Here is a 19,256-nt window from a genome sequence, read left to right on the forward strand (position 1 = left end):
AGCCGCCAGCCGTCCCCGCCCCGCGCGCGCGGCCCGCCGGCGCCGCCTGCCCGGCCGCGGCCGATGCCCGTGCGCGCGCCGCCGGCGGCCACCACCCGCCGCTAGCGACGCGCCGCGCTGCCGCGGTGTGACCCCAGCCGGCGCCCAAGGTGTCCCACTTCGGCATCGCCGCGTCCCGATACTTTAGTGCCAGTGCCCAGTCGCGGAGCATGCAGAAGCGCGAGGGCAAGGAGCGGTCGGGCGCCGACGCGGCCCGGCACGCGGCCGCCCGGCCTAGTGCCACCAACCGGGACCAACGTGCACAGCACGGGCTCGCGCCAGGCCGGCCCCGGCTCGGCTCGGCCGCCTCGGTGCGTGCTCATGGTCGGCCCAATTTCCGCGTGGGCAAGAAGATCGGGTGCGGCAACTTCGGCGAGCTCCGGCTCGGCAAGAACATCTACAACAACGAGCATGTCGCCATCAAACTGGTGAGCCCAGCTCGGTCGGCGGTGGGGCGGGCGCCTGCGGTGAGGCGGGCACCTGCGGTGTGGCGGGCGCCTGCGGTGAGGCGGGCGCCTGCGGTGAGGCGGGCGCCTACGATGAGGCGGGCGTCTGCGGTGGGGCGGGCGCCTACGGTGAGGCGGGCGCCTACGGGTGAGACGGGCGCCTGCGGTGGGGCGGGCGCCTACGGTGAGGCGGGCGCCTGCGGTGGGGCGGGCGCCTACGGTGAGGCGGGCGTCTGCGGTGAGGCGGGCGCCTTACGGTGAGGCGGGCGCCTACGGTGAGACGGGCGCCTGCGGTGGGGCGGGCGCCTACGGTGGGGTGGGTTTTGTTACCCACCCTTTACACGTACTAGCATTGTGTTCAGCAGTTGGGCGCCGGGCCCAGCCAATTTCGGGCATGGCACCGTAACTCATTTCAATTTGGATTCATTTGGCTCGCTAGTTTGTGTCGTTTTTGGAGGGCTGGAAATAATGCCAAGATGATAGCAAATGTGGATGCAATTGCAGCAACGGCCAACAGCTTTGCCCGCCATGTTGACGTAACTACACATACTGTTGTGTATCGAACGACAGCTGCGTTCCAGCTGCGTTCCAGCTGCGTTCTGAAATGGCTGGCGTTAATTGCAGCGTACTGTTAGCGCGGCCCCTTCGGCCCGTTACCTTCCTCTATATATTTGCGACACCAGACGTATTGGCTAGAATCGTTCGCTTAGGCGCCAGTTCAGCATGTGCCTGTTGGGGTGGCCGGAGTGTGCGGACCGAGGCGTGACTCGGTCGGTGGCCGGGTGCGGACCGAGGCTGACTCGGTCGGTGGCCGGAGTGTGCGGACGAGGCGTGACTCGTGGTGGCTGGAGTGTGCGGACCGAGGCGTGACTCGGTCGGTGGCCGGAGTGTGCGGACCGAGGCGTGACTCGGTCGGTGGCCGGAGTGTGCGGACCGAGGCGTGACTCGGTCGGTGGCCGGAGTGTGCGGACCGAGGCGTGACTCGGTCGGTGGCCGGAGTGTGCGGACCGAGGCGTGACTCGGTCGGTGGCCGGAGTGTGCGGACCGAGGCGTGACTCGGTCGGTGGCCGGAGTGTGCGGACCGAGGCGTGACTCGGTCGGTGGCCGAGGTGTGCGGACCGAGGCGTGACTCGGTCGGTGGCCGGAGTGTGCGGACCGAGGCGTGACTCGGTCGGTGGCCGGCTGGCCGTCGTAGCCAGCTCAGCGGTGTTGGGCGGGCCGCAGCAGCTCGGCCTCGGCGGCCCGGTCGTGACGCGCGCCGCTGCCGGCCGCTGACCCCGGCCGGCGTGGGGTGCTCTTGTTTAAACACGGCTCACCGACAGCGCTCAGCTGTCTGCTGTGTCTGGCGAGCCGTCTGCCTCCATGAACCCTGTCCGCTATGTCCGGCGAGCCGTCTGCTCCATGAACCCTGCTCGCTACTGTACGGCGAGCCGTCTGCTCCATAGACCTCTGTCTGCTATGTCTGGCGGGCCGTGCCCTGTATTTGGACTGCTGGCCGTGTCCCGGCCGACACGGGAAGCCGCCGCTGATGCCGCCGGCCTGTCTTGCAGGAGCCGATGAAGTCGAAAGCTCCCACAGCTCCACCTGGAGTACAGGTTTTACCGGCAGCTGGGCAGCCACGGTAAGTGAACTGATGCCGGTGCCCCTGCCGTGCTGTTATCGGGTGATATGCTGGGTAAATGCTGCCGCTGGCCGGTCGATGAGTGCGCGGGGAGGTTCGGATGGCCCGATCCCGCCGGGAGGTACGGGTCGGTGGGTGGGTGTGGTGGGACAGAGTGGTCGGCAGGGGAGGTGTACAGAGTGGCCGGCTGCGGAGTGGGCCAGATGGTGTTGGCCGGCGGACGACCGATCGGCGGGCGATCGCGCGGGGAGGGCCGATCGGGCCGGCCGGAGAGCGAGCGTCCGAGACGGGCCTGCTCGGCGTGTGGCATACGGCGTCTGCCGGCCGGGATTGAGCTGTGCCGCCCTGGCGGCTGGGCTCGGGCGGCGCTCACCGTCGGCCCGGCCACCGCCGCCGCCGTCAGCGGAGCGCGGCGCCGCTATGTCGGGAATGCCAACGGCGCTGCCAGCGCGCGGCGCGGCCAGTCGCCGACACCCCGTGGCGTCGTCCGTCACCCGCTGCGAGAACAAGGCCCGCCGCTCCCGGCCGGCGGAGCGGGCGCATCAGGCGGCCCGGCGCATCTTCCGCCGGCGCCGGGATCTCGCGCCCGGCCGGCGGGTTGGACGCCTGTCCTCAGGCTTATGTCGGCAGAGAGCGCCGCGCCTCACCAACGACGTGGGCGCCGCCGGCCGGCCAGTGCCGCCGTCCCGAGAGGCTGCCCGGCCGGACGTTCACGGTGCACAGACACGCTGTATGTATGCGCCCTACTGCACGTGACCCAGCAGGCTTTCAATTATCATCGTCGTTGCGCAGACGGGCTGGTTGCCTCTGTCTCTCGGCGATAAGGTGCTTTGTGTCCTAGCGGCTGCTGTTCGCCCAGCTCGCGGCGGCGGTCGCACCCTCGCCTGCCGTCCTGGACTGAGCCCGTCCTCGTGGGAGCCCTCTGCTGCGGCTGGCGGCGCCGGAGGGCGTGGTCGGCCGACACGCCGCGCGGTATCAGGGGCGCGCGGCGCGGCCCGGCTGGTCGCCAGGCTACGTGACGTCACCGCGGCGTGGGAACAGCCCTGGTCACGTGACGCTGTCATGGTGTGCGTATTATGCGGCGTGGCAACCGCTGGCTTCGGGGCGTGCGGTGCACTGTGAACGTTAATGTTCCTCAGCGAAAACCACAGTGTGGTAAACGTGGCTGCCCCTCTTTGCTCCGCTCTGTCTCCGTTGTCTCCGTGCCATTCGCTGTTGTCGTTTTCGCTCCTTGGTCTCCTTACCATCGTCGCTTTATGCGTGTGTCCGTGTCGCCCGACTTTCGCCCGACTCGCCCTCCTTTTCGTACCCGTTCTCACAGATCCTTTTCCTTTCGTCCTTTGCCCTTGAACGCCTGTCCAGCTCACTGGTCCCACTGCAGCCCCGCCAAAGGCGACCGACTGGGGCCGAGCCACCGGCAATCGGCGCCGCGTGCCGACGGCCGCCTCGGCCACCAAGCGTCCGTCGGCGTGCTGGCGCCAGTGGCCGGGCGGGACCGATGGCATTTTCCGCTGATCACTCGGCCGAACGTGGCCGGCGCCATCGCCCGGACTCGGTTCAAGGAGCGTCTGTGGCCGTCCGGGTCCGGTGCTCGGTAGGCTGGCGGCGGCTGCCGGCCCCCGGCTCCCAGCACGTGGCGGGTGTCTGCGGCCGGGGCTTCGGCGGCCCCAGCCGGCGGCCGGCGTTGGGTGGACGTGTCCAATCGTGTCGTGCGGACGCAGTGGCGTGTCCGTGCCCGGCGGCTCGCGGGTCTGGTGAGAGCAGGCCGGTTTGCTCAAGCCTGGGGTCGGGTTCAGACTGCACACTCTTGGGAGTCCTTCGGTAGGGATGCCTAATGCTCCAGGAGCGTGTGTGGAAAGGTTGCATCAGAAAGACTGCAGTCCTGTCTTTGGCTTTGCTACCAAGCGTTCGTAACCCCACATTTCTTGGCAAATGAACATTAACCACCGCATATTTTGCTGTTTCCCACGCGGAAACTGGTGTGGGAGGTAACCTTGTCATATCAGTTAGGGGAAACCTGCGATCATTTTAGCTAACCTTGCACGTCAGTTAATAGCCCTCGAGTCAAACGCACGCATACCGGCTTCGAATCGACCACAACCTTCAAAAATGCGGATGTAAACCGAAACGGCTATTGATAGCGTTGGCGGGTGCCGACCTTCGCTCCGGGAACTGACGACGCAAGCCGTTCGGCGGCCGCTCCGGGAATGCCCTCCCGCGCTGTTCACCGTTCAGAGGCGGCAGCAGCTAGAAAACTCCCCATACCCGCTTCGGATCTCGCTGGCCGTCTCCCTGTATCTCCAGGCTTCGCTGGCCGTCTCCCGACGTCCTCTGGCCTAGCTGTCTGTCTCCTGGTAAGTTCAGGCCTAGCTGGCCATCTCCCGGTGCCCCCAGGCTCGGCTGGCCGTCTCCCGGTGCCCCCGGGCTCGGCCGGCCGTCTCCCGTTGTCTCCAGGCCCTTGCTGGCCGTCTCCCGGTGTCACCAGGCTCTGCTGGCCATCTCCCGGTGCCCCCAGGCTCGGCCGGCCGTCTCCCGTTGTCTCCAGGCCTTGCTGTCTGTCTCCCGGTGTCACCAGGCTCTGCTGGCCGTCTCCCGGTGTAATTCAGGCCCTGCTGGCCGTCTCGCGGTGTCCTCAGGTCTTGCTTGGCCGTCTGGCGGTGTCCCCAGGCTCTGCTGGACGTTTCTCCGGTGTCCCGAGGTCTTGCTGGCCGTCTGTCGTTATCTCCGGGCGGCGGTCAACTGCGGCTCTGAGTCAGCCCAGCTGACGTGCGGCGGCGGTGATCTTGTGTCGTCCGCAAAACCTCGCGCGGCACTTCCGGCCGGCCCGGCGCGCTGTCCCGTCCCGCCCGCGTGGTCGTTATTTCTGTGCGTCCGACGAGCACTGGGCTAGGGGCCAGGTGGGCGCCGCTGGCGGCCGCGTGGTGCCGGCGGCAGCGCTGCGTCACCGGTGCCGCCGTGTCACTGCCGGCCCACGCCCGCCGACCGGCGCGCCCGGAACGCCGGCTGTTTGGGGCGGGAGCCCCTCCCCCCAGCGCGGCGTGGCGGTTCCCGGTGTTTGGCGGCCAGCGGTGTATCCAGAAGCGGTCCGCGCGTTGGCCGCCAGTTCGGCGAACGCGGCGGGACGACGTGGCGCACCCGCGGCGGCGGCGGCGTCGGCGCTCGTGATCAATAGTCCATGAAGCCGGCGGCGGTAGGCCGGCGAGCTGACGTCACTGCCCGGCGCGTGAATTGCTCGACCGCGGTAGTGCGCCGCACCGGCCCAACTACGGATGGGGTGCCGCTCGGTCGGCCGGCGCCGCCGACGGCCGGGCGCGATGCCGCGCGGGGTCCCATTCGGCCCGCAGGTGTTGCGTGCGGTCTTCCCCCGGCGGGCGGTGACGTCGGCTGCCTTGCCGTCTGGAACTGGCGCGTGGTTTTCTGACGTCGGTCCCGCGCCTACGCTCTGGCCGCCTCGCGGCACCCAGGATGAGCTCGTCCATCGCTCAGATCAAGTCGGGCTGTCGGTGATGCACGTATATCTGTGATCGCTGGCCAGCAATCCTAATTATTTGTTTTGATCGGTCTCGGCGTTTTTGGCCGATGCTCAGCTTCATGCTCAGTCATTGCGTTGCTGGGGCGCTGTTCAGTCGTGATTGTCTGCAGTCTGTTTTCCATGACTGTGCCCACCACCGTACCTGACGCGGTGGACGACCGCCATGCGAGGTCTGGTTGACAAACCGGCTGGCGGCCCCGCTTTAGACAGATTGGGCGCGGTGCGGCCGCTTTCAGCCGCTTTATCGGGTAGAGATCACTGCTGTGATGAGCCTCAGCCATTAGTGACATGTTGTCATCGGTATCGATACAGCATTTTGCGCGGCGTCGTCTGTTTTGCTCGGCGGTTCATCTGGAGCTCCAGTTTGGCGGCGGCTGGGCCATTGCCCGCGGTCATTGGTAGACGGCGGGGCACGCACCAGCCGGCCCGGACGCGGTCGGCGGTCGCGGTCCTCCGTGCTTCCCTTGCCGACTCCCTGCCTCCCCATTTTCCGCCCTCACCGCCCTCCCCTTATCGTCTTCTGATTGCCGCCTGCCAGTCTCGCCGCTGCCTCCCTCGCCATCTTCCCCTCGCCACTTCCCTCTCTCGTTCCGCCTCCCTCGCTGACTTCCTCCCTCGCCTCCCTCGCCCGCTAGCTTCCTCCCTCGCCCTCCCCCCGCCTCCCTCGCCTACCTCTCTCACTGCCTGCCTCCTTGGCTGTTGGCTTGGACGCGAGGTCGCCCAGCTGGCGGCGGAGGAGTGATGATTATGTGGACTTGGTTCACTTGGTCATTTGTCTTTTAATCGCTCTCCTGGACAAACTCAACCCCCGGCCACACCCGGCCGTCCATTTCTCCAGTCTGCAGCCACTGCGGCCCGCACAAGCGACCTCAGCCAGGTCACGTGGTCAATGCCCGTAGGCATAAATACAGCCGGCCGCGCTGGTTAACCGCTGACTGGGCTGACTGAAAGCCGGCCCCGGAACCCATTATCAATAGCGTACTACAGCTGATTATGCTGTAAACAATGCGTTGGACAAGAAGTATTATATTTCTCGGAATATTTTTCAGTCGACCAGCATTTGCAGGCCCGGCGAGATAACCCACATGCTGTGGCGTGTGAGACCGCAATATCAACAACGCGCAACGTGGTCCGCAGCAAGCATTTATCTTGCGCCATTTTGTATGTGTTCCTGGGAAGGAAATGCCTGCACGTCAAGGTCGATAATCATAGGCCGTTGCGTCAGACCGCGTTGTTCAGAAGCATGCACTCCTATATATGCGCTGACAGTGAGCTGTAGCTGCGATCATAATGTTACGCCTCAAGCTGCGCACGACTCGAAAATGGGAGTCGCCCGGCTGACCGGGGTACATTCACTGCTACTGGCTCCGACACATTCGTTTGCCAGCTGGCTCGCACCATTGCCCGGCGGTGTCCTATTCCACCCCGGCATGGCGGAACCACCGGCCGGCGAGACGGCGGTGGTTAGCCGACGCCCACAACTAATCAGAGCGGTGACGTCCTATTCCACCCCAGCATGGCGGAACCACCGACCGGCGAGACGGCGGTGGTTAGGCGACGCCCACAACTAATCAGAGCGGTGACCGGCCGGCGAGACGAAGGTAGTTAGCCGACGCCCACAACTAATCAGAGCGGTGACGTCCTATTCCACCCCGGCATGGCGGAACCACCGGCCGGCGAAACGTCGGTGGTTAGGCGACGCCCACAACTAATCAGAGCGCTGACCGGCCGGAGAGACGACGGTGGTTAGCCGACGCCCACAACTAATCAGAGCGGTGACGTCCTATTCCACCCCGGCATGGCGGAACCACCGGCCGGCGAAACGTCGGTGGTTAGGCGACGCCCACAACTAATCAGAGCGCTGACCGGCCGGAGAGACGACGGTGGTTAGCCGACGCCCACAACTAATCAGAGCGGTGACGTCCTATTCCACCCCGGCATGGCGGAACCACCGGCTGGCGAGACGGTGGTGGTTAGCCGACGCTCACAGCTAATCAGAGCGGTGACCGGCCGGCGAGACGACGGTGGTTAGCCGACGTCCACAACTAATCAGAGCGGTGACGTCCTATTCCACCCCGGCATGGCGGAACCACCGGCTGGCGAGACGGTGGTGGTTAGCCGACGCCCACAGCTAATCAGAGCGGTGACCGGCCGGCGAGACGACGGTGGTTAGCCGACGCCCGCAACTATTCAGAGCAGTGACCGGCCGGTGAGACGACGGTGGTTAGCCGACGCCCACAACTAATCAGAGCGTTGACCGGCCGGCGAGACGACGGTGGTTAGCCGACGCCCACAACTAATCAGAGCGTTGACCGGCCGGCGAGACGACGGTGGTTAGCCGACGCCCGCAACTAATCAGAGCGTTGACGTCATATTCTACCCCGGTGTGGCAGAACCACCGGCTGGCTAGACGGCGGTGGTCGGATGTTTTTCGAGGCCCTTGTCGCCAGAAAAAAACGTCAGAGCAGCGCCGTCTGCTGACTCATCAGCACTGCTGGCGTGCGGAGCATCAGCATTGTTTTGCGGTGTTGACTCTTACCCCGTTGTGGCAAAACCATTGGTAAAGAGAATTCAGAGCTCTTTCCATAAGATAACCTGTATTTTCTAAATCATGCCTTTGAAATCTGTTGATGAGGTCAGAGCTCAGACGGCCACAGCACTGTTGAAATCGGAGGCTGGCGACACTGCTGCGGTACCGGTACTACTTTGCACTGCGGTACTGCTGGTGACAGTGCCCCAATATTAGGCGTCCTGAGTGGCAGGGCTGTCCAAATCTTTTAATGCTATAGCACCCTGGCTTGGGGCTCGCTGTGCCCCTGGGCCCTTAAGACCACATTGTGTCATCATTTGTGGGCGTTGGCTGACGCCGACAACTATTCAGAGCGGTGACGTCATTGTCTGTCGCGGAGTGACGGGGGCATCGGTCTGTGCAGCCGGCGGGATATGACGTCATCGTTTCAGCCTGCGCTGCCCGACTGCTGTAAGGCAGACGTGCTGGTGTGCGGGCCAAACAGCTGACGTGGGCCGTCGGCGACAAAGGCCTGATGGAAGCACAACAGGAGCGCCTTGAACACTACTACACATCCTGATGAGCATGCCGCCTATGCTGGGAGCAGATCGGGGAGGCCCTACCGCTTCTGCGGATCGGCATGACTTGTGATGTGACTCGAAGGTTCCGGTGTTGCTCTGCAGGTCATGAGGGCGCCATGCAATCGGCACGTCTGCGACACTGCTGGTGCCGGGACGGGGCTGAGATCAGAGGGTGTCCGTCAGCCGGGACTTGTGCGGCGCTGCTGGTGCCGAGACGGGGCTGAGATCAGAGGGTGTCCGTCAGCCGGGACTTGTGCGGCGCTGCTGGTGCCGGGACGAGGGTGTCCGTCAGCCGGGACTTGTGTGGCGCTGCTGGTGCCGGGACGGGGCTGAGATCAGAGGGTGTCCGTCAGCTGGGACTTGTGCGGCGCTGCTGGTGACGGGACGGGGCTGAGATCAGAGGGTGTCCGTCAGCTGGGACTTGTGCGGCGCTGCTGGTGATGGATGGCTGCGGCCCGAGAGTGGCTGGCAGCCGGTGGCTGGGCGGCTGTGATGCCGAGCGGCGGCGGCGGCGGCGGCGGCCCGGCTGGCCATGACTCAGGCCCGGTTCAAGGCTGGCCGTGTGTACGCCGGCGGACGGGCGGCGGCCGGCCAGTCCGGCCGCCAGTCCCAGTTTTCCGGCCCGGCCCGGGACATGCTGCCACTTGCCCCGAGCAGCGGGCTGGGCGGCAGGCGGCGTCAGCAGCCGACTGCGCCTGGCTTGTGCTTCTCTGTGATGTCCCGAAACGGTCTGATTTGACTGGAAAATCACTGAAGGTGGTAATGTTCCCCGCTGTTGCCTCCGGGTCGGGCTCGCATTTGCCCTTGCTACATGGATGATATTTACCAATCACGTTAGTATCGTAACTTCAAACGGTCAGTTATATTACAAATGGTGACGGGAGACGTAATATCCGTCATGCCTTAAAGCTTTAGTCATTCATTCACGTTGAAAGTGCGCTTTGTCCAATTACACTGTGCATCAGTGGTTATCGCTCAGATATCCTACAAGGCGGTCGCGGGCAATGCTGGGGTGCTGATTCCATAAATCACGTTGTTTTTTCTATCAAGCTCAGTTAAAAAACGTCAAGCATTACTGTCGTCAGGTGTATCCCTGCTTGTAGTAACTCGTGGTACTTTTTAGTGGAGGTAAAGTGTATGGTGGGGACAGCGGCAAGCAGAGAGCACAGCCGGTGTCCGGACGTTGTTGGAGCAGAGCCCCAGAGCGGCCGCCACTCAGCGGCAAGCAGAGAGCACAGCCGGTGTCCGGGCGTTGTTGGAGCAGAGCCCCAGAGCGGCCGCCACTCAGCGGCAAGCAGAGAGCGCAGCCGGTGTCCGGACGTTGTTGGAGCAGAGCCCCAGAGCGGCCGCCACTCAGCGGCAAGCAGAGAGCGCAGCCGGTGTCCGGACGTTGGTGGAGCAGAGCCCCAGAGCGGCCGCCACTCAGCGGCAAGCAGAGAGCACAGCCGGTGTCCTGACGTTGGTGGAGCAGAGCCCCAGAGCGGCCGCCACTCAGCGGCAAGCAGAGAGCACAGCCGGTGTCCTGACGTTGGTGGAGCAGAGCCCCAGAGCGGCCGTCACTCAGCGCGCTGCTCGCTCGCTTTGGAATGAAGCTCGGTGGTCTCAATCAGCCTGATTTCTCAGTTGCCATGTAGCGGCCGGCCAGTGCCGACGTTCGTGACGTGTTCCCGTGACTCACTCCCGGAGGATTCGGGCCAGTCCGCGGCAGCTCTCGCCGGCTTCCTGTCCGTCCCCAACGACTTCCGGTGCATCCCCGTCGCTTTCCGGCCAGTGGCCGGCCGCCGCCGGCTCCGGTCGGCGGCGCCGCCGGCGGTGTGGCGCTACCGGCCGGAGCTGGGCACGGGGCGCTGGTCGGGGGAGCTGGCGCGCTGGCCAGCCGCCCGGGGCGCGAGCGAGCGCCGCGCCGCCCTGCCCTGCCACGGCGGCGCCCGGCGCCTAACGGCCGCCTCCAGCGCCGGCGGCGGCCGCCGGTCAGCAGGGTCGTACTCCGGGAGTCAGCTGTCCGGTTCACCTCGGGCGACACGATAGGCACGCTCCGGTGCCCCCTGTCCTGATGCTGGCCGAGCTGCCCCCTGTCCGAAGGGGTCTGTCATTTAGTGTTTTGCTGCCGACCGGTCTGCGGCCTAGTCGGAAGCGCAGAGGTGGCACGCCGAAGCGTGCCGTCTGCGCACGCTTTCATCCGCTTGTCTCGTCTGCCATCCACTGGCGGTGTTGCCGTTGTGACGCCTGTGGGAGCGGCGTCTGTCGCGCTGGCCGGGCGGCTCGGCTGACGCCGGGCAGCGATGTGACCCCAAACACAGCGCCGATGTAGAGCGCCGCACCGCCCATCGCTTGACCTCCATCTGCTCATGCGTCCCTCAACGGAACGTCCCGGACGGTGTAACGAACGTCCCTGAACTGCCCCACTCGCGCCCGGGCGCCGTGGGGCTCAACCGTCGTTGTCTGACAGGCCTCATGGCGCGCTGCAGTTCAGGCGGGGGTTGTTTTCTGGGAGACGCGTCGACAAGGGCCGTGGCGCCGATCGGCCGGGGCGGTTTCGTGCGCGACTGGGTCGCCCGGCAAGCGTCAGGTGTGCGGGCGCTGATGCGCGGACCGTGGCGGGCGCGCGCGTGCGGTGCTTGCCGCTGCGGGTCGTGAGACACTGACCCCGGGCCAGGCGGGCGGCCGCCGGCTGGAGAGCGCCGCCATGATGTTGACCGCACCGCGCTATCTCGCACACGGCTGGCGTGCGTTGCTGACCGCACTGTGTCATCTCCTACACGGCTGGGGTGCGTTACTCGTGGGGTGGACATCTGCGTTGACGACTGGGTCTGTACGTTGGCTGTGGTCAGCGGCTAGTGGGAGATCTGACCGCGGCCGGCAGGTCTAACGTTAGAGGACGGTCTGGCTGTGGTCAGCGGCTGGTGGGAGATCTGGCCGCGGCCGGCAGGTCTAACGCTGGCGGACGGTCTGGCGGGCCGTTGGAGCGCCAGCTATCGCCGCTGGGTGCCGGTGCGGTGTGGTGACGGGCGCCGCCTGCATGTTGGGCTCTGTGCCGCCGGCTGCAGCAGGGGGGGGGGGGGGGGGGGATGAGGATCAACCCGGCCCAGCTCCACTTTCGCCCTGCCACCGACCGGCTGACACAGATCGGCACGGCCCCACTTCCGGGCGGCGGTGGCGGCGCGTCCGTCCGTCGCCGACGCCCAGCAAGGCGCCATTTGGAGCCGTGTCAAGATGCGTCGGCACTCATCGATCTGGAGGTGGCCGCTGGCGGGTCTGCCACACGCTGCCTGAACAACAGTGAGCGCCACGGACTGACAACGAGGACGACACAATAATTTGGTTACGTTATGCAGCCTTTGTTGGGTTGAGGGAAGTTGCTAAATATCCATGTTCTGTTCTGTATTCCACTTAAGGTATTGCAGATTCTCCTCATTTGAACGCCTCGCCACTTTAAAACCGGTTCTGTATTCGGTGTTGTTGCCAACCGGGTAGACCCGTTGAGCCACCTGATCTGCATATGCAGCCTGCGTGAACGGGCTAGGGATGACTGAAGCCACTGAAGCCACTATCCCGCTGGTTCGAGTCTGCGTCGACCACTACGGGGAGGCCGTGGGGCCACGCCGGGACGCGAGGGCTGCCGGACAGCCGACGCGTCCTTCGCCCGTGGGGACGGCACAGGGCCACACGTGCCAGTGCGCCGGCGCCGGCCGCTGCTGGCGACGGCCTCTGGTCAGCCGGCGCTCGCGCCCCTCTCCCGCCGCCAGCGGCTGGTGTCGCCAGCGGCCGCCGGGCGGGTTAGGGCGGCGCGGCACGGCACAGTCAGGTCGCAGCCGCCAGGCGGGTCAGGGTGGCGCCGCTCGGCGCGGTCAGGCCGCGGCCGCCGGGTGGGTCAGGCCGCGGCCGCCAGGCGGGTCAGGGCGGCGCCGCTCGGCGCGGTCAGGCCGCGGCCGCCGGGTGGGTCAGGGCGGCGCCGCTTGGTGCGGTCAGGCCGCGGCCGCCGGGTGGGTCCAGGGCGGCGCCGCTCGGCGCGGTCAGGCCGCGGCCGCCACCACCGCCGCCGGTCCGGTTATTTCTGGACATCGACCGCGCCAGCCGGCGTCGACGTGTCGTTTGGGTCGCACGGCTCAAACGCGACGGGCCGCTGCGGACGCCACTCGTCCCGACGGCGCCGGGTGCGGGACGGCGGCAGCAGCTGACGACACGCTCCGTCCGGAACGGACGCCGCTGTCGCCGGGCCGCCGCCCCTGGCCGGGGGTCGATGCCAGCGGCGGTTTGATCCCGGCTGATCGCGGCTGGCGGCTGCCGGACCAGCCCTGCGCTATCGGTCGTCCCCAGCTCAATCACGGCACACAATCAGCCGCTGACGGCGGACGCGTCACGTGACCGCGCCGCCAGGTCACGTGACGGCCGGGTATCGGCTGCGGCGCCGGAGCAGGTGCCGGAGCCGGACGAGCCTCGCTGGCCTACCAGCGGCGGTGACGAGCGCGAGCGAGGCGTGGCCGGGCGCAACATCTACTGTCACCGCTCCCTGAAACAGAATCGTCCTCCCCGAGCGGGGAGCGGTAGTGGGCCGAGGGGAGGGGTGAGCAGCGCTGCGGCGTGCCACGGCTGGCCGCTGCGGTGTGGTCAGCCGGGCTGTCGCTGGGACGGCCGGGCTGGGGACGTCCTCCTGATACCTGCCCTGCCGTCTCGCTGACGGGCGGCGGGCCGTCAGCAGGCGGCGGCTGCTCAGCAGGTCAGGAGGGAGCCGGCCCGGCCGGCGTGTAATGCTCACGGGGCGAGGGCGAGAGGGCGGCCCGACCGCGATCAATGGTGATCAGACGGCACAGGCGTGCACTCATCGGCCGGCCGCCCGGCATCGATTCAACCTCCGACGCCAGCCGACTGGCGCACAGCCGCCAGCGGATGTTGTGCCGGGTTAGTGTGACGTTTGTCCCGTGTGTCTCGCCCGCCGTGTGTTTGCCCGTGGGTTGAGGCTAGGCAGGTGACGGCGGCTGGCGGCCTGACCCGACCCGCTGCTCCACAGACGGCGTGCCCAAGGTGTACTACTTCGGCCCGTGCGGGCGCTACAACGCCCTGGTTATGGAGCTGCTGGGCCCCAGTCTGGAAGACCTGTTTGACCTTTGTGACCGGAAGTTCTCCCTTAAAACCGTGTTGTTGATAGCTGTGCAATTAGTAAGTACAGCTGGCTAGCTCGGCTGGCTGGCTCGGCTGGCTCGCTCGGCCGGCCGCTGCCCGTGCGCGCCTGACCCGCTCGTCGGCTGGCTAGCTCGGCTGGCTCGCTCGGCCGGCCGCTGTCCGTGCGTGCCGTCCGCTGGCCGTCTGCTCGTTGGCTAGCTTGCGTGGCCGTGCCGTGTCGTGCCGTCGGAGCCGAGCACAGGAAGTGGCGCTCGAGCGCAGCCTGCGCCGCCGCCGCCGGGCTGGGGCGCGCCGGGCGGCGGTCGCCGGCGCCCGGCCGCATGTGTGTCGCTTTCGTGGCATGTCACTGACGCCGGTCCCTCCGTTCTCTGTCTGTTTTGGTGCACCGGCACGGCTCTGCCTGCGACGCTGCACCCGTAGAAGGCATACCAGAGGTCTATTACTATGGTATGTGCAATAGCAAGTACCGCGCGCTAACCCTGGAGCTGCTCGGACCCAGCCTAGAAGACGTGTTTGACATTTGTAACCGGCGCTTCTCACTTAAAACTGTGCTCAGCATAGCTGTCCAGCTAGTAAGTATGATTTTATTTTGTTGTAGTCCAAGTGCACGCTTCGTAGCTGCAGATGCTTGCGCTGCTATGTTTGCTGCCAGTGAGGTTATCGCCGAGCCGGACCACTAACCACTAAGTCGGTCCCGAGTCACCATTAACTGTCATCTCGGCCGCGTGGTGGAAGTGACGTGGAGAGTCGTGCTGGGAGGGAGAGGGGTACCAGTCCCCTGGCGATGCCCTCTGCTGGCAGTGGCGGGCTTACGCAATGGGACGCAACCTTGGCGTCACCGCCGTCACTTGCTGCTGCACAGGAGAGCCCTTACAACCCAAGAGTAGACTGGTGGCGTGTTCAGCTCAGTGGGCCTCACCGCACAGCGCCGCCGGCCACGGCGCGCGCAGCGTGTGTGGGGGGCGGGGGCTGGCCGCGCCTCCCGTCTGCCGGTGCACCGGCTGTCGGGGCGGCGGGAGGTAGCGGTTGGGAGATCCTGAGACCGCAATTATCGCCTGCACACAGTTCTCCCACGAGTACTACAAATATGCTGTGTAATGCGATACTCAACGCTTGAAAGAATATTGCGCATTGCGTTGAGATGCAGTGCAACACGGGCGGAGGCGTGGGCTCCATCGGGGGTGAGGGACACGCCAGGCAGGGATACGCTGGGTATAGTGGCATCTCCAATGTAACACATGCATCGCGAGGTCTGCTGAGTCTGGTCTGGTCTGGTCTGTCTGGTCTGGCTGAGCTCTTCACGGGGTCATCGGCGACTCTGGTTTTCCGACTCCCTGCTACTGGCTCAGTGGGTGTAACGCCGCCAGATCTGCTGACACGGCCGGTTCAGCTGAATTGGAGTTTGTTGTTGTGTTAACTTGGTAGCCTTCGAAAGGCAACTTGTAGGTGAATGGGTTTTCCAACAGCGAAAGCTCTGTGTGTGTATTTTTAAAGATAATTTTGCGCTATTTTGAGGAGGGCAGAGGGTATTTGTTCCAGGCAAAGCTATTTAATAGATGGTGGGATAGTTATGTGGGTGAAGATTCATGGGACAAGATTTTGAAGCAACCAAAACGCGCTGTTCCGATCCTGATACAGACTGGACAGCGCGTTTGTCTTCTAGTTAGCCATTGTTGCTGCAGACACCGAATCAGGTACTCAAGCCTACTGCGTCTGCCGCTCGCTGTTCAGACGATCTGATGCTTGAACCACTTAACCTATCGGATGAACATCATATCCACTTCGGTTATTCTCTGTAGCTCAAACCATTTGATTCACCATTTGTCAGACATTTAGAGGAATTCAGAGTTTCTATGATCTGTAACGAACTTGAAGCTCGAGGACGACACCTGCAGCATGGGGCGAAGGTCGAGAACGGAGAGCGGTGCGGCGCTGTACGGCGAAGCTGTTGATGCGCAGTTCACATCGGAATCCTGAGACCGTCAGCTGCGAAGTCATGAGCCGTCGAGCCGTTGTATCATGAACAGGATGTTTTGGATTGGGCTTTATGGAGAGGATGTGGTCTTGAAGCGTGTAACCTTGACTCGTAAGTTGTTTTTTAAGTGAAAGGCATGCTAGCTCTGGCGCGGGCAGGTTTTAGATGTCTATATATATATATATATATATATATATATATATATATATATACACACGAGTCTCATCTTGCTGGACCCTGCCAGTTTGTTTTTCCTTCTGTTACGATGGCCAGTGACAGCCTCGAGTTTATGCGTAATCGCCCAGATACATAGCTAATGGTTTCAAGATGGAAAACTGACTGTCCAAAACCACTTCAGAACATGATGCGCCGAGCTACGTCATTGCATTGGAAAACTGCGGGGCGTTTTTGAAAACGTGCACAGAAAGGCACAAGTAGCGTTCACCGTGAAGCAACATTTGGTTGGGGTATTGGTAAGCGTATGCCGGTTGTGATTGGGATGCTCCAATTTGCCACCGATCGCCAAAGATATGCCACGAGTAGGTAGCGAGGTACTATAGCGAGTTCTGACGCGATCCAGAACATTCGTATGACCTGTCCGTCAGTCATGGGGCTGCGCTCTACTGACAGACGACATGTGTCTGGATGTTTTTGGACGGTGTCAAGAGCAAACAACCAGTCAATTCCACTGTTTATAGTCCGCACGCGGGGTGGCGCTGCACTCGCGAAACACGAGGGGCTGCAACCCCCCGGAGGCCCGCACAGTGACACAACCGCCCCGGAGACTTGCACAGTAGACACAACCGCCCCGGAGGCCCGCACAGTAGACACGATCGCCCCGGAGACTTGCACAGTAGACACAAACCGCCCCGGAGGCCCGCACAGTTGACACGATCGCCCCGGAGGCCCGCACAGTAGACACAACCGCTCCGGAGGCCCGCACAGTAGACACAACCCCCCAGAGACTTGCGCAGTAGACAACAACCGCCCCGGAGACTTGCGCAGTAGACACAACCGCCCCGGAGACTTGCGCAGTAGACACAACCGCCCCGGAGGCCCGCACAGTAGACACAACCGCTCCGGAGGCCCGCACAGTAGACCCAATCGCTCCGGAGGCCCGCACAGTAGACACAACCGCTCCGGAGGCCCGCACTTGGACACGTATGACGCTGTCTGGCGGTGTCGACGCCCATGTCATGTCTTTCATGTATGTTGAATGTTATGGTGAATGTTACCCATGCTTACAATATGATCAAGGCTCACCTAGATAAAAACGTCATTGGTATTGTCGGTGCAATGTTTCACTTTTTCCAGAAACACGTTCAGACATACACTAGATTGGAATCTAATGTGAAACGATAACATCACATAGCATGTGGAAATGTCCCAATAATAACACAGTATCAGTCAAGTCAACCATGTAACTTGCAGATTCTTTGCATTGCTAGTATATGAGTTTTAAGCCAGTTAAAGCCATGCTATGAAATCAACTATATTTACACCTATCTGCGAGAATGTTTTATTGAATATATATTATTCCCGATTAATATATATATATATATATATATATACCCCGAGAATGTTTTATTGAATATATAATATATATATATATATATATATATATATATATGTGCGTATACACATTTGTATTATCTTGTTGCGAACGTCGATGGCATTTGCATGCACATTGCCGTAAACTAGGCGACTGAATGCGGCCCATCAGATCCACATCTTAGAAGATGATCAACGCCACGTGATATCCACGTCGGCTGTGACGAACAGTGGTTATATGCAATACGTTATCAATATCTATATACTATGCTTGCTGTATGTACGTGTATCCCTTGTCTACCCGGCCATTTGCGCCATGCCGTGTCCGGTCTCCATGTCCTGCCTTGTATGCGCGGGTAGTGTCCAACATGGCCGCAAAGCGTGCCTCTTCAGAACATTTGCACCTTTTGTTACAGCGTACTGCGCAGTGGTCGTTGCCTCGTCGCTGTGGTGCTCTGTGTCGGGTCAATACGTCTGGATGTGGTGCTTTCCCAAATTCAGCCGCACTACCTAACACCGCGGCCACACGCTTCCTTCCTCGGCTGCCGCTACTGCGTGGCAGCGAGCTCCGGGAACAACGATCAATGCCTAAAGTTCAACGGGGAAACTCGGCCTCCGGCACTCAACCACCAGCTGCAGTGTCAAACGATCTGTTGAACTGGTGAACTGTTGTCTGTTGAACACGACCCGTCGGCCCCTGGGGCGCATCAAGTGCGCATTGCAGGGGTCACGGGACTGCGTCCGCACTGCGTCTGTGTTGGGTCACGATTCCTGTAGCGGGAATCACATTTTGCTGATGGAAATGACCGTGCCAGTAATTCCTGTCGATAAGACGTGCCTAGTGATTCGGATTCCCTTCGGCTGAGAGAAAACGTAGCCTTTGAACTGTACTATGCGATTGCACCTCATCATTCAAACGTTACCCTAGGCATTTGGGAATATCAGTAACGGCAACTTATAGAGCTATGACAATCTTGCAAAGGCAAGAGGATGACTGGTGGTATTTGAGAAAGCTATGTGGGAACTACGACAAACCTTTCATCTAACCATCCCCAAGCGTGATAATACTCCGTGGGTGTGCGATGAAGAGGGGTAGCGGTCCATTGGGCGGTCAGAAGCTGTCAACGCCGAAAACAAAATGGGAGAAAGCACCGCCTTTTAATACTTTTGTGGTTGTAAAACCAAAAGGTATGGATCTTGTTTCTGAAACGCAACGCAGTTCTATGCATCTGTCAGCTATTAATGAGTCTGAGCACTATTACAGCTTCCTCGCCGTTCATGAAATCGACGACTTCATGAACTTTTTGATTTTGATTGATTTGAACATGAACATGATTTCATTCACGAATTTGGCAATGGGCGGCCTCGGAGCGTAGGCATTTCTCAGGACTTGTCTCGGGGAAAATAAACACTTAACACGCGCTAGAGTGGGCGTCGATTTGTCCCTCCCCCGAATAAATTTTCGGAATAACTTCCGAACGACGCGGCTTATCCGCACCAAACTTTTTAGATGTGCCTTCTAAGGTCGCCGATGGCAGGTGGTCACAGGTCATGGTTGTCAGCGAAGGCAATTCCAAGGAAATTGTGCAATATGTTGCGACAGCGAGGTGTAAGGCAAAGCTGTACAGCCTGGAGATGGATTCTTAAGCGATTAAAAATTGCATTCAGGATTGCGATTCCATTCGACTTGGATTAGATGTGAAGGTCAGGCCATTGCCTAAACCAAACTGCGTTTTACTGAAAAGTTTGCTTTATGCGATGGTTTTTGATGCTCATTTCAATATTTCACAGGGACGTCAGCAGACATGTTTTTTGGACTTCATTAACGTCAGAGCAATTCATTGACCTAAAATGATCCCATTCAAACTTTTGTTCTGGGGA

At 62.2% G+C, this 19,256-nt stretch overlaps 1 protein-coding gene across 1 annotated transcript; it reads left to right on the top strand.

The window, feature by feature from the left end:
* Positions 1-209: 209 nt before the first annotated feature.
* On the top strand, positions 210-13,885 carry LOC119101924 (casein kinase I-like; the record flags this gene model as incomplete). The annotated part of the gene is given in 4 exon segments (XM_037225326.1): positions 210-467; positions 2,036-2,056; positions 2,058-2,106; positions 13,737-13,885. Coding segments are annotated over 4 exon segments (477 nt in total), but the record flags the coding sequence as incomplete, so codon positions are not given.
* Between the last annotated feature and the right edge of the window lie 5,371 nt (positions 13,886-19,256).

Source organism: Pollicipes pollicipes, unplaced genomic scaffold, assembly GCF_011947565.3.
Source record: "Pollicipes pollicipes isolate AB1234 unplaced genomic scaffold, Ppol_2.1 Scaffold_4967;HRSCAF=5868_pilon_pilon_pilon, whole genome shotgun sequence".
Taxonomy (NCBI): Eukaryota; Metazoa; Arthropoda; class Thecostraca; order Pollicipedomorpha; family Pollicipedidae; genus Pollicipes; species Pollicipes pollicipes.